The 15586-nt window shown below is 46.2% G+C and overlaps 1 protein-coding gene across 1 annotated transcript; it reads left to right on the top strand.

The window, feature by feature from the left end:
• The first annotated feature begins 4517 nt into the window (after nucleotides 1-4517).
• LOC142074840 (insulin gene enhancer protein ISL-1-like) lies at nucleotides 4518-14838 on the top strand. Its single transcript, XM_075135739.1, has 6 exons — nucleotides 4518-4545; nucleotides 5359-5548; nucleotides 8446-8705; nucleotides 10692-10978; nucleotides 12343-12510; nucleotides 14700-14838. Exons 1-6 carry the CDS (start codon nucleotides 4518-4520, stop codon nucleotides 14814-14816), a joined length of 1050 nt encoding a protein of 349 aa, XP_074991840.1. The 3' UTR covers nucleotides 14817-14838.
• The last annotated feature ends 748 nt before the right edge of the window (nucleotides 14839-15586 follow it).

Here is a 15586-nt window from a genome sequence, read left to right as displayed (position 1 = left end):
CGTTACAGTGTGCCCATTTCTGACCGGATTAAAGCGGGGCCGGTGCCGCTAGCCAGTCCTGTGACAGAGTTAGTGCACTCGAAGAAGGCTCTGGGAGGGAAAGGATGGCATTTTTTTAAGCGGTAACACGATTTAATAAGCCAAATTGTATTATTAAAGTCACGAAGGTTTCCTGGGAGCGCAGAAGCCCACTGACGGGTTTTCTTGTGTTTTGATAGATTTAGTGCTGTTACGGTACACTTCTCCCTCACATGCAGTAGCTAAAACTTGAAGATTAAAGATCGCACACCTCTAGATGAGTCAAAGCCTACACCCCGGAGCAGCTAATACATTTCGTGATTGATTTCCCCGCTGTGTTGTTTCCAGTTTCAGCCTTGTGCGAAACTCCTTTCCCCTCTCGGCACATTGCACGGGCTCAGCCCTGGTGTCCTCGCCGCATCCCGCAAGGCAGCGAGGGGAAATCTGAACCTCTGGGAGCCCAAACCCAGACTCTTCTTGCAAAGCATCTTTCTGGCCCAAAGCGCCTCAAGAAACGTTTTAAACTGGAGCTGACTGAAGGAGCCTTTCCGCGTGCCTGAGTGGCGAGGCTATGCTGAGCTACCGTGATGTAGTGGGACAAAAATAGCCCTCCCGAAGAATCAGAGTCTCTCTGTGTATGGGGACCTCGCTGACTCCCGAGGCCAGGTCCCAGGGTCTGAGCCCCGGGACGATGACCACGACGGGCCCCAGCGGGGCGGTGTAGGGAGCCCCGCGCTGCCCCATTCGCACCCGGGACTCGGCCGCCGCAGCCCGCTACTGCCCCAGCCCTCGTCGGCAAGGGCATCTCACTCAGCCCCTAATGCTTCCTCCCTTCCGAAACCAGCACTACTTCTTTATTCATTTCCCAAAGCTGTTTTTTTTTTCGCCACTAAACTAACTCGGAACCGAATTTATAGCTGTTCTTTACGGGACGGAAAGGGTTAATCGCCGCTGTCGGTTTGGTGTTTGGTTTGAGTGGGGGTTTTTTCCTTCCCTCGAATGCATATAATCTCATTTGAGCCTCTCAACGTGGTGAAAGCTATTGATTGCTGTGTAGAGCCACCGACTTTTAGCAGGCTCCCTCAGTCCCCTCCCAAAAAGTAAATAAATAAGAAAAGGAAAAAAAGCAAGGGAAAAAATAAAATTAACATATATATTTTCGGAAGTGTCTCAAATACGTACAGATCCCGTTTTATGTCTTCCCACTCCCTTAAACCCGATTCTGATGCTGGCTAAATATAGCGCTTCGCTTTCCTGGGAACGCAAATCGAATACATCAGTAGCACAGGAGGGGGAAAAAAATCTTGATCAAAGCCCTCCTTTTCTTCCCAATCCTGGTTTGTCGGGGCGGAGACAGGTTTCTCGCTTATTGCAAATCATTTGCAAAGATCAAGCTTAAAATGCAATCACCTCTCCCAGAAGTAGTAGTTAAAAAAACCCAAAGTTAGGGGGTGGGGGTTAATAGAATTAAAACCAGACTGAATTATTTTCAAACAAAGGTGTAACGGTGGAAAATAAGATGCGTTATTTCAGAGCTGGGAGAGGGTGTATTTTAATCGGAACAAATTTTTAAAAGAAATACAAACATCCATGGACAAAAATGCATAGAACGGAGTACGGAAAAACACTTTCCCTGTTTCAGTCTCTTATAAAATCCGCGGATTTTTTTCTCAGTCATTGGGATGACTCTTTTTTTTTTAATTACCTACACTCGGATCTTTTGCCAGCTCGCAGCCCACGAGGTCACCCGGAGGTGCGGGGGGGGGGGGGGGTCTCGGCATGCCCCGTGCGGAGGGGGTGGGAGTGTGATATTTGCAGAGTACCAGGCGGAAAGGCACAAAAGGTCAGAAACGCGCCCATCGCGTGGCCGCGGCCGATCGCCCCTCGGCCAGCAGAGGTCGCCGCGCCGCCCGCGCTCAGCCTCCGCGCCCTGGTGCGGGGAGAGGTCGGCTGGGGAAGGGGCGACCGGACAGGGGACGGTACCACGCGGAGGGCTGCGCGCTTCCGATCCCCCGCCACGATGAGTGCCGCCTCTGCTCACGCCAAGCACCGCAACGCGCCTTCCGCGGGCGACGAGGCGCGCACCGCGATCCTGCGGAGGAGGCGGCCGTGCCGAGCCGCGGGGGCTGCGGGGTGAGCGCCTGGCCGCTGCGGACCGCGGGGGCACGGGGTGGGGGGCACGGCGGTGCACCCCTAGCCCGGGCGAGCGGCACAGGGGCGACACCGCAGTCCGAGTCGATTTAAGTGAAATTGCCCATTACTAAAGGTTTGCCCCAAATACGTGCCAGGCTGTCCGAAGCTGCCAGCATCAGCAGTAATTCCTGAAAATTGCTTTTTGGTTTACTCAGCTAAAACACAGAATTATAAAGTATATATAAACACAGTCTCATATATATATGCATATACATAAACACACCCACATATATGTTTATTGTCAGTTTCTTGAATGTAGAAGTGATCACCTAGTAGAGTTGCATTTCACACTGTTTATTTAAACGTCGAATATGTAAAGTAACTGTGTGTGTGTTTACAACCATATCTTTACCTCCTGACACTATCTTGAGATCATTTCAAGACAGCTTAGTTATCTCTACAAGTGGCAACGTTGGGTCCCACTTTTTGTTTGAAATAAAACTGGAGGGTGTGTTTGCTTCCTCAGCTTTGCAAAGGAAAACAACTTGCAAACTAAGTTAGGACTCCGAGGAGGTCTGTTGTTTAGTAGCTGTCTCATCAACAAATACAAGTTTCAGAACTTTTTCTTGGCTGTTTTATTGCAACCAGATTTCCCCGCGGGAAGATATTCCGCGTGAATATGGCTTTGCTTCTCTTTCACTCAAACTCTAGTCTCGTCGGTTGCCTTTTAAAAAAAATAGGACTTTGAAAAAAATATATTTTTCTGATGAGTAGTGATTGGAGGGCACTTATACACTACGTTGATGAGGGCGGTGTAACAGCCCACATGGAACAGAACACAAAAATGGGATTTAAACAAACTCAAAGGGGACGTTTAAGATGGGGGGAAGGATTCAGAAGGGTTTGGGGTGGACACGCTCGGGAGCGGGTACAGTTTCGCGCACAGACTAAAGGAAACTCACCGTGTAGCCTAAGCGGAGCCTGCCCTTTGAAAGGGGCAGGCTACGGGGCGCCGTGCGCCGGTGGGCAGCTGGGGGCGCGGGCATCGCACCGCACCGCGCCCGGCCGCGGCTCTCGGGTCCGGGCTTCCCACATCGCCTCCGGGGACCAGCGCTGCAGAGCCGCGCAAACGACAGAGTTCGCGTCTTCTTCCTTTTTTGTTTTTGTTTGTTTGTTTGTTTTTTTGTTTTTTGTTTTTTTTTTTTTTTTAATATAAGAATTTTAAGGGATTCTCCACGGGGAAAGGCAGAAGTTCTTCACTTTTCTGCGCAAATCTCCATTCCCGGCCAACCTATAAAACCGTCTAAACACAGGATGCATTTCTATTTACAGATGGAAAAAAAAAAAAAGAAAGAAAGAAAGGAAAAGGATCTAAAAGGGATTGGAAAACATAAATAGAATGTAGGGAGTGTTGAGAGACAATTTAAGGTAAATATTTGTACCTTCTTCGATCTTGTGTTTAACAGAAACACATGAAGCTTTTATCCATGATTTTAAGATAGAAGGAGGCTGGAGGAAAAACATAAACAGTCCCATCTCGTGGCTGGGGCCATGCCCAGCCAGCCTGCCTTGCCCTCCCTGCTCAGGGCAGCTTCGCCTGGGCAAACCGGAGCAGTGGCTCCCGCCTAGGAAAGATAAACGCTCGGAAAGGAAATAGCTGAATTAACCCCCCCCCCCCAAAAAAAAAAAAAAAAAAAAAAAACGGAAATTGTAAATATGGCACGGCAAGCCCGAGCGGGGGAAGAGGTGGAGGAGCCCGAGTGGGCCGGGAAGGAAAATGAAATGTGTGACGGGAGATAAGCGGCAGGGATGGAGGAGAGAGACAAGAAAAAAGTATAAAGGGAAATACAACTAAGGAGCGAGGAAAAGTTGCCTCCGAAAGCCCGAGCCAGGGCCGCCGCACTGCTTGACGCTGAAATATGATAATCAGAACAGCTGCGCCGTGCTGCCCGCAGCCAATGGGCGCCGCGCAGGCGTGACGTCCCCGCGCATGACGTCAGGCCAATGGCGAGCGGGCTGAGTTGGAGTAGAGAAGTTTGAGTAAGAGATAAGGGCGAGGCGAGCGCCCGAGCCGCCAGCACCCGGTCCGGCACTGCCGTGCTGTGCCGTTCCCTTCCCGCGCAGCCGGACCCCGTCGCGCCCCATTCCCTCTCCGCGCCCCATTCCCTCTCCGCAGCCCTGACAGTATCTCCCACGCCGGTGGTGTTTTGTTTTGCCTTTTTTTTTTTCATTTCGAGTCTTTTTTTTTCTTTTGTTATTACTACTACTACTTTTTTTTTATTAGCGACAGCTCTCAAATCTACTTTGGGGTCTTAAAACGAAACCGTACAACCATTTCACTGTGGACATTGCACCCTCTTACAGATATGGGAGACATGGGAGACCCACCAAAAAGTAAGGCGGAATTTTTACCGTTGTTGGAATAAATGTGCTGTCTATTGTAATCGTCTCAGGCAGGCGAACTGATAAAGAGCTGAACTTAATTTGAATGGTAGAGAAGGTGCCTTTGTTGCCATGCCTGCATGCTTGCTGTGTTTTAACCTTGTAGCCTTGTATGTTAATAGCCTGGGGTCCTGCTCTCTTTTAAAGTTTGGGGAGCAGGCAGGATTTTAATGGGATCTCCAACCACGGAGCCTTAAATTCTCTTCGTGCTAGACTGCGGTGAGGCTGTCTAACTATCCAGCACCTAGTCCGTCTAGGGGAATTAGCATTAGACTTGCAAAAGAGAGCAAATGGCAACCGTAATGATGCTTGTTCTTGCTAGCAGCCTCGAGTCCCCTCTTCAATGGCAAAGGGCTGAATGGGAAGCGCACCCAGCCATGCGTTCGACGTTTCCAATCAGAGCCTCTTAAAACACGAAATCAAACATATAGGTGCTCTCCCCGTAAGGAAAGGAATCCAAACAAACAAACAATAAAATAGAAATAAACCCACGAGGGAGTTCGGAGTTTTGATTCCGTGCAAGGCTTGCGAAATGAGGACCTTCACCCCGAAGACTGTTCACATCTGCATTTTAACATATGTTCCGCCTCCGTTCTAAACGATGGCACACTTCAATTACCATTCAAAAGTGTAATACTCTTTAAAAAAAAAACACCAAAAAACGACACTCCCAGAGTACGCTCTATAAGGGAACGACACTAAAAGTGTGTTTATCTCTGTAGGAGAGTAAACGATTAGTCAATCATGTATTTATTTTCATTTCAGAAAAACGCCTGATTTCCCTATGTGTTGGTTGCGGCAATCAAATTCACGATCAGTATATTCTGAGGGTTTCTCCGGATTTGGAATGGCATGCGGCGTGTTTGAAGTGTGCAGAGTGTAATCAGTATTTGGACGAGACCTGTACGTGCTTTGTTAGGGATGGCAAAACCTACTGTAAAAGAGATTATATCAGGTACGCCATTTACGTTGTTTAATTCTTCGGTGAGATTTTTTTAAAACTTTATAAATCTGACAGAGGCAGGAAGAGGAACAATTGTGAGAAAGAGGATGAAAAGACAATTGGTATATTTTTAAGTGGTTTCCCCATAGATAGACAGGCGAGGAAAAAAAGTTCGAGTCGTCAAGTTTTTTATTCCACAAATTCAAATACAAATCTCTCTATAAACAAAACCACATTCGGAAACAGCTAGCGACTGTATGGGACCCTCCTGAGGACTTTGGCAATGCATCCTGTGATTCTAATAAAGTGGGAAATCGTAGGTAATGGAGAATATTTTCAGTAATGTAAATATTATGAGCAACACGGAACTGATCGCTTTTTAACACAACCTGAGAAATGCATCTCTGTGTTTTTGCAAAGGCATAATGGCATTCATAAGAAAGGCACTTCAAGCATGTATGCCGTAAAAATAAATACACGGGCAAAACAACCTATTTAAACTAGGCCTATCAAAAACAAACAAACAAACAAAAAAGGCAAAATAAAAAAAAAAACAAAACTGAAGTTTCTTTCAGAATGAAGGATCGTTTTGTGGGAAGGTAAAAACCTAGACCGAAATGTTTCTTCGTTAAAATAACTGACATTTAATCTTTTTAAATATTAACCCCTTTGGTGATATCTGACTGTCCTTTCTTATCTTATCTATACTGATGAATTAGAGCAGATCAAATTGCCCATCATCTGTTCGCGAACAATTGGGTATATTTAGATAATGGAACCGCTTCCTTCCTCACATTAAAATCTGGTAACTGATAAAATGTGAGAGTTGCCGATCCTGACACTACAGAGAAAACAAAGCAGGAATTTCGATTGTGTTTATTATTTGTGCTCCTGGATCATGCTGATCCGTTTCAGCGTCGTCTACTGGGTTTGCCAAACCAGAACTTTGCATGACACTGAGGTATGGACAGTATTTATTTTTTTACAGAAAGTTTTGGGAGCAAGTACCTACCTAGCCACCTAAGATATCTTTTCCAGTTTCTTTGTAATTCTGAATTGAAATAAAGCACTTGAGTCTTTCCTTCTCCAGTGCACAGTTCATAAGCAGATCATTCCTTCAAGCCATGTTGTGAGATTATTCTCAAAGTTTTACTATGGCGAAAAACAGTACACTTTCATCCTTTCACTAATTTCAAATGAAAGGAAAACGTTTGGGACTGAGATGTGCTCACTTACCTTCTGCAAGAACTCAGCGGGCGAAATTTAAACAAACAAAAAAATGCAGCTCTTTTAAGTTAATACGCAATGCATTTCATTTGCTACAATTTTAAAAGATGTACATTATGTGCAAGTCGAATTTGAATTAGACCGTGAGCCAATCTATAATTGTCAGACATGTAGGCAACCCCCCCATCTTTTGTACCTATTAATGCATACACTTTGCGATCGCGCTGTTCTTTTGCCGTTTCGCTGTTTGTTTGGGTTTTTTTTCTTCTCAAAACGTTATAATTCGGAAATATATAGCTCTGAATATAGGATGAGTACACCTCCATAGACATAGCAGCTAAAGATGTGTGTAAACATCTGTACCCACAAGTATACATCTCTAATGTATGACTATTTCTAATGAAGTGTACTGGTGAGGAAATGTGTGGGGATGAATATTAGCTCAGTTTTAAGAACAGCTTTTACAGTTCTGTGGATTGTGTGCGTGTATCCGTACATTTGCGGAAAGATGTTAATTTTACTTAATACCAAGGAAGCTGGCTAAGGAGCACTCGGTGGGAGCCGCGAGACTATGCAGTTCTAGACACCCGAGTTGAAGCATTTTCTCATGTTCATCTACTGATGGGTGAACTGTCCCCCTCTCCTCCACGGGAGACGAGGAACCCGCCACCCACTCCAGCGTGTAACCCCAGAAATCCATTATTTGCCGTGTGAGGCTGTCAGCGAGAAGTTGCCCTTTCATTCCTGCTGGAGGGCTTGAGCCCCGGCTCAAAGTGGGAGCGTGAGCAGGAGGGGAGGCGGGGCAGGGAGGCTGAGGTAGGGGCAGGCTGCAGAGCCAAAGCACCAAAAATGCGTTTTAGTAGGGGGCGGGGGAGTTACACTACTATATATGTGAACGTGTATATATATATGTAAGAGGGTGTGCGTGTATGCCTATATTGTATAAAATAAACCTGGTGAGAGAGGGGAAGAGCCCCGGCCGCTGGCAGAGCCACCCCTGCCGTGTGTCAGAGGCTAAGCTGCCGGGAGCCCGGGCACGCATTAAGCGGCAGAAGTCCTGATTGGTTTCCTCGCAAAAATAACAGCATTTGGTGAGGCTGGCACGTTTGCGGGGAGTGGATGGCAGCTTCGCCAGCCTCGCCTTTCCCCGGTGTACCCGGGCGGTCCGGTTCAGCCCCGGGCCAGGCTAGGTCAGGTCCCTCCGCCGTGCCGGAGGGAGGGAGAGGGCAGGGACGGCCCCTCGCCTGGTGCAGCCCGGGCTTTGGGACAAGGAGGGGGAGGTCGGCATCTTCTCGGGAAGGAAGGGGGTCTTTTCTTGTTTCTCCCCCTGTTTCTCCTTCCACCTCCGCCGCCCCTTCCCTCCCCCCTCTCCTTGCCCACCGGCGTGTCCGGGTCCCCGCCATCTTTTACGGCGGGGGGATCAGGTCACCGGCAGCAAACGAATCCGTTTTATTCCTTTCCTCTTCTGGCTTCTGTATTTTCAAGACTTGTTTAACTAGTGGACTGCGTGTGGCGCGTCTACGCGGGGCCACGGGGCTGCCCACGAGCGGGAGTGAAAACATCTCTCTTTTTCCCCTTCCTTCCCCCCCCCCCCCCCGCCCTTTCCTTGCCCTCCCCTTCCCCCTCCCGTGCTCTCCCTACTTCCCTCCCTTCTCCTTCTTTCTGGGCTGGGCCCTGCTCAGGTTATACGGCATCAAGTGCGCCAAGTGCAGCATCGGCTTCAGCAAGAATGACTTCGTGATGCGCGCCCGCGCCAAGGTGTACCACATCGAGTGTTTCCGCTGCGTGGCCTGCAGCCGCCAGCTCATCCCCGGCGATGAATTTGCGCTGCGGGAGAACGGCCTCTTCTGCCGGGCGGACCACGACGTGGTGGAGCGGGCCAGCCTGGGCGCCGGGGACCCCCTCAGCCCCCTGCACCCCGCCCGGCCGCTGCAGATGGCAGGTACCGCCCGCACCCGGCGCCGCGGAAGCCCGCGGGGTTTGGCGCCGCTCGGCCCGGCGCCTGGTGGGGGGCCCTGCCGCATGCAGCGGGCTCCGCGCCCCCGCGGAAAGGCGGCCCTGAGCATGCGCGCCCGCGGAGAGGCAGCGGCGGCGCACCCCACGCCTGGGGCCGCCGCGGGTCCGGCTGCTGGGAGAAGCGTACGCGGTACGCGTGAGGCGGAGACACCTGCGCAGGGGGCCGCAGCGGGCTGCACCCCCCGCCAGCCTGCACACCTCCTGCTCCGACCGGACACCGGGTGCAGGAGCCCCCCCTGAGCCCGGGGCAGCCGGGAGCCTAAGTCGGAGACGGACGAGCCGATGCACGGAGTAGGTCTGCGGCAAAGCACAGACCCCCTGTCTCCAGAGCATGTGGAAAAGCTGTTTTAAGCACTGGAGGAAGCGGGATCCGAAAAGAGATAGACTTCATAACTACAGGCGAGCACTTAGGCCGTAATTTAAAACTGTCAACAAGCTAATCTTCAGTAATTGCCTTTTAAAGTGACTCTGCCTTCTTGAAACGTTTTATGTGATTTGATGAGAATTTCATCTTAAAACTCAGCATTGTAACTTCAGAGTCGCCCCACCTTACAACTTTACTTACACTTTTAGTTCTCGTCGTGTACATCAGATACTCAGAGACGCTTAGCTTTAGGAAGAGGAACGTCTCTTTGAGGCAAACTAGGCTGGACAAAACAAGGTTGGCCGGCGTTATTGCTGTGCAAGTAACTGTAACTCGAAAGGTTATTTAAAAACACAGCTGTTTTTAAACGGGCTCGTTTCCTGCTTCTGAGCTGCTTTCAGGTGACATATCTCTCTATAGGGAGAAAAAATCCTGTAACTGATCATTGCAGAATTTTAGAGAGATTGTACGTGTTCCCTATAGCGTGTTTGTGCACGTCTCCGAAAGGCATATTGTGTCTGCAGGTACAACACTGCTAATAATTGAAGCCTTCGTATTGTCTTCATCGAATTTGCTGATTTATTGTTATAATCAGAGAAGTCGGAACCCGACTGTACAAAAGTGAACACTTTTGAATATTAGCTAGCCAGGGTTTTAGCAAAAAAAAAAGTACTTTTTATTTTTCCCTTGACTGGGTCAAATTACATCTAGATAGCTACAGCTACACAATACACAGAACAGCACAATCACACGAATACTTTTAGCTCTTGATGTGACGTTACCCGTTGTTTTGCATTTCTTGGCAGTTTCCATGAGTTGCTAGGCTTGCTCCCCTTTTAAAGAATTGGCGAAACATTCATATTTTTTAAGTATTCATCAAAAGTTGACATAAATTCACCTAGCACTTCCACTTTCTAAGGTAGACCTCCGTCTCCCGAGTTTTGGGATACGGGGCTCTCACGGGATTTTCCTCCACGGTTATGGTGCAGCGGATTTGGCTTGTTTTGCTTTGATTTGGAAGCATTAAACTGCCGGGAGCTGTTGCAAGTTATCGCGGCGTCTGGCTAAACTGAGCTAGATTCAGTATACAAGAAGCAGACCTGAATTATTATTAATTTAAGAAGTATTCTTTTATTACTTTTCGGGCCAAAAATCTGTTTTGTTGATTTGTCAGGAAATAAATACATAAACCCCTCCCCCTCCTTTCCTAGTGCACGCATGCCTTAGCAAACTCGCCCTCCCCTGTCAAGTCTCATACAGGTTCAAGCTTCTGTCATTAAGGGGTTTGGGGGGTGGTGGTTTGTTTTTGCAAATTAATGATCTGTAGAGTCAGAAATGTCAGTCCTGTCACTCCACCAGCGCATAAAGCAGAGGAGGCTACAGGAGCTCCGATAGATCTGATTGCTTGAATGGCTTTTGAAAGAGGGTTCATCACCCACCCACCCCACCCCCGTCTCCCCCTGTCCCACCAGCTTGATTCATAGATTCTGCAGACTCCCTGCTTCCTATTCATGGGGATCCTGTTCCTCCCTTTCCCTTCCCTTACAGCAGAACCTATCTCTGCCAGACAGCCAGCTCTGCGACCCCACGTCCACAAGCAGCCCGAGAAGACCACCCGAGTCCGGACTGTCCTTAATGAAAAACAGCTTCACACCTTGAGGACCTGTTACGCTGCCAACCCCAGACCTGACGCCCTCATGAAAGAGCAACTGGTAGAAATGACTGGCCTCAGCCCAAGGGTCATCAGGGTTTGGTTTCAAAACAAGCGGTGCAAGGACAAAAAAAGGAGCATTATGATGAAGCAACTTCAGCAACAGCAACCCAATGACAAAACTGTAAGTGGCTTCAGTCCAGTCCGGCCAGCCTCTGGGGTCGGTTTGACGTTTTTGATTTTGTGGGAGCTCCCTTAAAACAAACAAAATGATACCGCTTAACTATTATTTGCTTGTTCTGCTGTCAGTGCAATTAAAACAGACCACAGCGAGAAGCCGATATAGGCAGCTCAAGCGAACACATGTCTTTTTGTGGGGCTAAGAATACGCAGTGGATTAGACTAACTTCTCTGCAGCATGAATTGTGACCTGCAGAGTTTATGGGATGTAATAAGCCCAGCCTTGTGTAATATTTATATTGCAAATGCAAAGGACTCCTTGAGGGGAAAATGATGCTTTCACCCTCTCTCAATGGTTTTACACAGGAGTAAACCCAGAAGTAAAACCTATGAGTAAAAGGGAAATTTTATGTATTTTCTTAGCACTTTATATACTACAATGTGTATGTGTGTGTTTGTCAGTGCACTTACTTAGAAAAAGACAAATGCAATGCAAAGTTTATGGAATTACCATCGTGTTTACAGGTTATTTAAAATATATATAGTTCTTGCGTAGAAATATATTGAGTTCTTGCCTGCGGGCATATGCACGTGTGATGCAAACAAGCGGAAAGCGCTGGATTCAGCATAGCAAACTGGCTGCCTCCATTTTAAGCTCTCTTTTTTTTTTTTGCTGTTGTTAGTCCACTTGAAGAAGAGTCTGTTATTCTCCCTCTGTATATTGACTGACCTGAGAATGACTATTAATTCGTAAGGCTGCCTAGTTAAGTGGAATTTAGGGAGTTTCGTTTTACCCTGTTGGAATGAAATAAAACACGATGTTATTAACTCGCCTGAACAATCTATTCATCGAGGCTTGGAGTTATTTTGTACACAGTGCCTGCACCACAGGGCATACTGGGAGGGCTGGGGTTTCCTTTTTTTTTTTTTTTTTGTGAAAGAGCGCGGTACTGACATATCCCAGGTTTGCCGTGCAATGGATATATGATTCAGTAAAGGCCACGCAGAACAAAACCAGCCTGGATGCAAAATAGAAAGGGAACATGATTAACCGTTTCTTGTGCCGAGCCGTGCATCGGCAGCCAAGATACAGAGTGCTCGTGTTTAAGAAAGCTGGGGGGGGGGGTATGCCTTGAGAAAAATACGAGGATTAAAGGGAAAGAAAGTAAACTTCCACTGTGATAAATGCAGCAGGTAGAAATAGGCTGACCTAGAATAGAATAGAGTAAAACATTCACAGCAGATTAACAAAGCAAACACAAGCGACAGCGACTGTATAGATAAAACAGAAAGCAGTTTATTGACTCAGCGCTTACATACAATGACGTTAACCAAGCTCATTAACATCTTTTGCTGGGCTGTTTACAGAATATCCAAGGGATGACAGGAACTCCGATGGTGGCTGCTAGTCCGGAGAGACATGACGGTGGTTTACAGGCGAATCCGGTGGAGGTGCAGAGTTACCAGCCGCCCTGGAAAGTACTGAGTGACTTCGCATTGCAGAGTGACATAGACCAACCTGCTTTTCAGCAACTAGTAAGTGTCGGTTCCCAGCCGGAGCAAGCCAGCGTGTACCCGGGACAGAGCAATGGGGGTTTCCCTAAATGCGCCGGATGCCCTCAGAGAGATGAGCAATTCAGACTAGCTGGGTTTTCCTGAAATTGCAAGGTGGGCATTATGGCACTCTGTAAATGCGGCGAATTGAACTGATTTAATAGGGCTTGGTGCAAAATCTACCTCAGAGCAGAGCTCTTGCTGAGTTGACTGGGAGATGGATAAGGCCAGACCCAGGTCTGAGACTAACTCAGCTCGCACACTCCTGAAAACTGAAAGCACCTCTATCCAGAGAACTAAAACATTCTTCACATGTCATTTAATTGTATGTACATTTATGATTGATAGCAGTTTCTAAAATTCGCCTCTACCCCCTTCGGGCCAATTTTCCCCCAATAGTGGATTTTAAATATATGATTGCAATGTCAGTCTGTGTCCTTGTTTTGTCACACAAACATGAGTAGCTTAATTAAATTGTCGAAGTCCTTGTTTTACGCATGTACCTCTAGATATAACTTTATATATCTATATATACATATATACATGCAAATATATACATGTATATAGTTCACATTAAATGTTGTGCTTCAGAAAGGGAATTGTTAGTACGTATTCACGTGAAAAATTCAAACAATATAATAAACTGCCTTAAGCTGAAAGAAAACAGACATTTTAGAATAAATTCTGTTCTTAACTCACTTCCTTATGCCTACATCATTTGGCAGCTCATATGGGACCATATCATCTGCAATACTTAGGCCCAACAAGGTGAATTAAGGACAGAAGTTCAACCTTAACTCAATTTCCTGGCCTAAGTGTGTTAAAACCAGATCTTTAAAATAATAAGGTACGTTGTGTATGGTTTTTCAGTGATTCAAAATAATACTTAATGATGAAACATTAATATATAGACCCTTTTTTGATCTGTTGGGCTTTTTTTTCAACATGAAGCAATGGAAAATGAAGGTTTGTAGCCATGTCTAGAAATGTTTTCAGACCTTTTCAGTTTAGTATCACACTCTTTTACAGGATCGCTTTTTTTTTTTTGCCCAGTGGCAGGCTGCAGCATGCTTCCCTCCCCTGGCACATCGTGCTCGCTCGGGAAGCTGTAGCACAGCAGCAGGGCTGTTTGCATCATCTTACTTCTAGAGCAACCACCGGTTTTCCTGCTTTAATCAAGCTGTCAAGCATACACAAGAAAAAGTGATCTCCTTCGGCTGCCTTACTTATTGTGCCTTAACAGAATAGGAGACTTTAAAAACCTTTGATGCAGTGAGTTTTTGTAAGGAGTAGGTCTAAAAAAAAAAGGCAGAATGGAAGATAGATAGCCCAAATACACACACGCATATAGATAGATAGATCATTAGATAGACAGATAGATATTGATATATATTGGGCATAATGTCTGATGCTGGAAGAGTTAAAATGAAGAACTGTGGATGGAACAGACAGTTCATCGACCTTTCAAGGCACTTCTCTAATCTGGAAAGAGCCTTAATCACAGGATCGGCCAGCTAAATAGGTGCCCAAAAAATGCTTTTGGATTAGCAAAGCTCCACCCTTCAAATCATGCCTTTTCCCAACGCTGCTCCTAAACTAACCGGAGTCACGGGGCACATTAGAATGGAGAAGTGTGACCTTTTTTATCAAACTGACTCTCGTTAAAAAGAGATACCACCCGCTTCAAATTGCAAATGAAAGAGGATAGCTTGTTTCAAATGCCTTCTGCTCCTGGATGCTCCTTCCAGGTTTATTTTATTATGTGCACAAAAGGGGAAAAAAGTAACCTTGCAGTTTTGTGTCAAAAAAACACATGCACTCTTAAATAATTTACTAGAACATCCTGTTGGGATTGCCACTCTTGCAAGACAGGGAAGAAGGCCTCATTAATAAGGTTGGGTTTTTATTTGCTTGATTTTTCAGTCTTTTTTAAAATTTTTTTTTAACCTGCTTTTTTTCGGTGATTTGGCCGAAGGCCTGAAGAAAATTCCTATGAAGTCAATGGGGAAACTAAGCAAAGCAACAAGCAGTGATACAGCCTCCCGTGGAGATGTATCAGGCCATTCGGCTACATGCCTGTATATTTATTTTTGCGTTCTTCTTTGCCTTCTACTTTTCTTTGATTATTACAGTTGTAAAAATTGTTCTTTTTTTTTTTTTTTTTTTGGCAGGTTAATTTTTCAGAAGGAGGACCCGGTTCCAATTCTACTGGAAGTGAAGTAGCATCAATGTCTTCTCAGCTCCCAGATACGCCCAACAGCATGGTAGCCAGTCCTATTGAGGCATGAGGAACATTCATTCAGATTTCTGTTGTTGTTTTTGCCCTTACCGTCACCCCTGTTGGAGAGAGTGGGAAAGTGATCGCGTGGGACTCCAAAATTTAGGGGGAAAAAGTATTTAACAACCCTATAATGAACCTAGCAAGGAACCGCTCCATGAAATGAATGGAGTCATGTTTGAAAAGACGAGGTAATATGGTAGCAACACTGTGAAGACAATCATGGGATCTTACTAGAATAAATACTAAAAAACCAAAACCCACGCTATTCAATCATCAGAGGAGGATCGAAAAGACGTTTGGAAAATGTAAAGTATTTGTACTCGTGGATCTCAAAAAAAAAAAAGTGAAAAAAATTATCTTTTCATTTGACTGCACATCTTAGGGAGAAACCAAGGTAGAGGGACTTTCTATCTCGTCCCTTCCAATCTGAATGGTGCTGTTTCTATATTGGTCATTGCCTTGCCAAAAGGAGCTCCAGTAGGTTTTCCATCATCAGGAAAGAGACGATTTAGCCCTGCATTGTTGAAAGATTCATTGCAGGAAGGTGGAGCTGCATTGGTTTGCAATGTTGTTTTTAGTTGACTCTAACAAGGGGTTGTTTCCTGGGTCTTTTCTACTGTAGCGGGGTTTTGATTTTGTTTGGTTGAGATCCATCCTCTATCAAGTCTGAAGCGATTAAAAATAGGTTTTTGAATTCCTCTTTAAAAACCAATTTATAAAAGCGTTGCAACAAGGTATACCTCTATTTTGCCACAAAGCATCTCGGGATTGTGTTTG

This window comes from Calonectris borealis, chromosome W, assembly GCF_964195595.1.
Source record: "Calonectris borealis chromosome W, bCalBor7.hap1.2, whole genome shotgun sequence".
NCBI classification, from domain to species: domain Eukaryota; kingdom Metazoa; phylum Chordata; class Aves; order Procellariiformes; family Procellariidae; genus Calonectris; species Calonectris borealis.
This window is presented reverse-complemented; position numbering and strand designations above follow the sequence as displayed.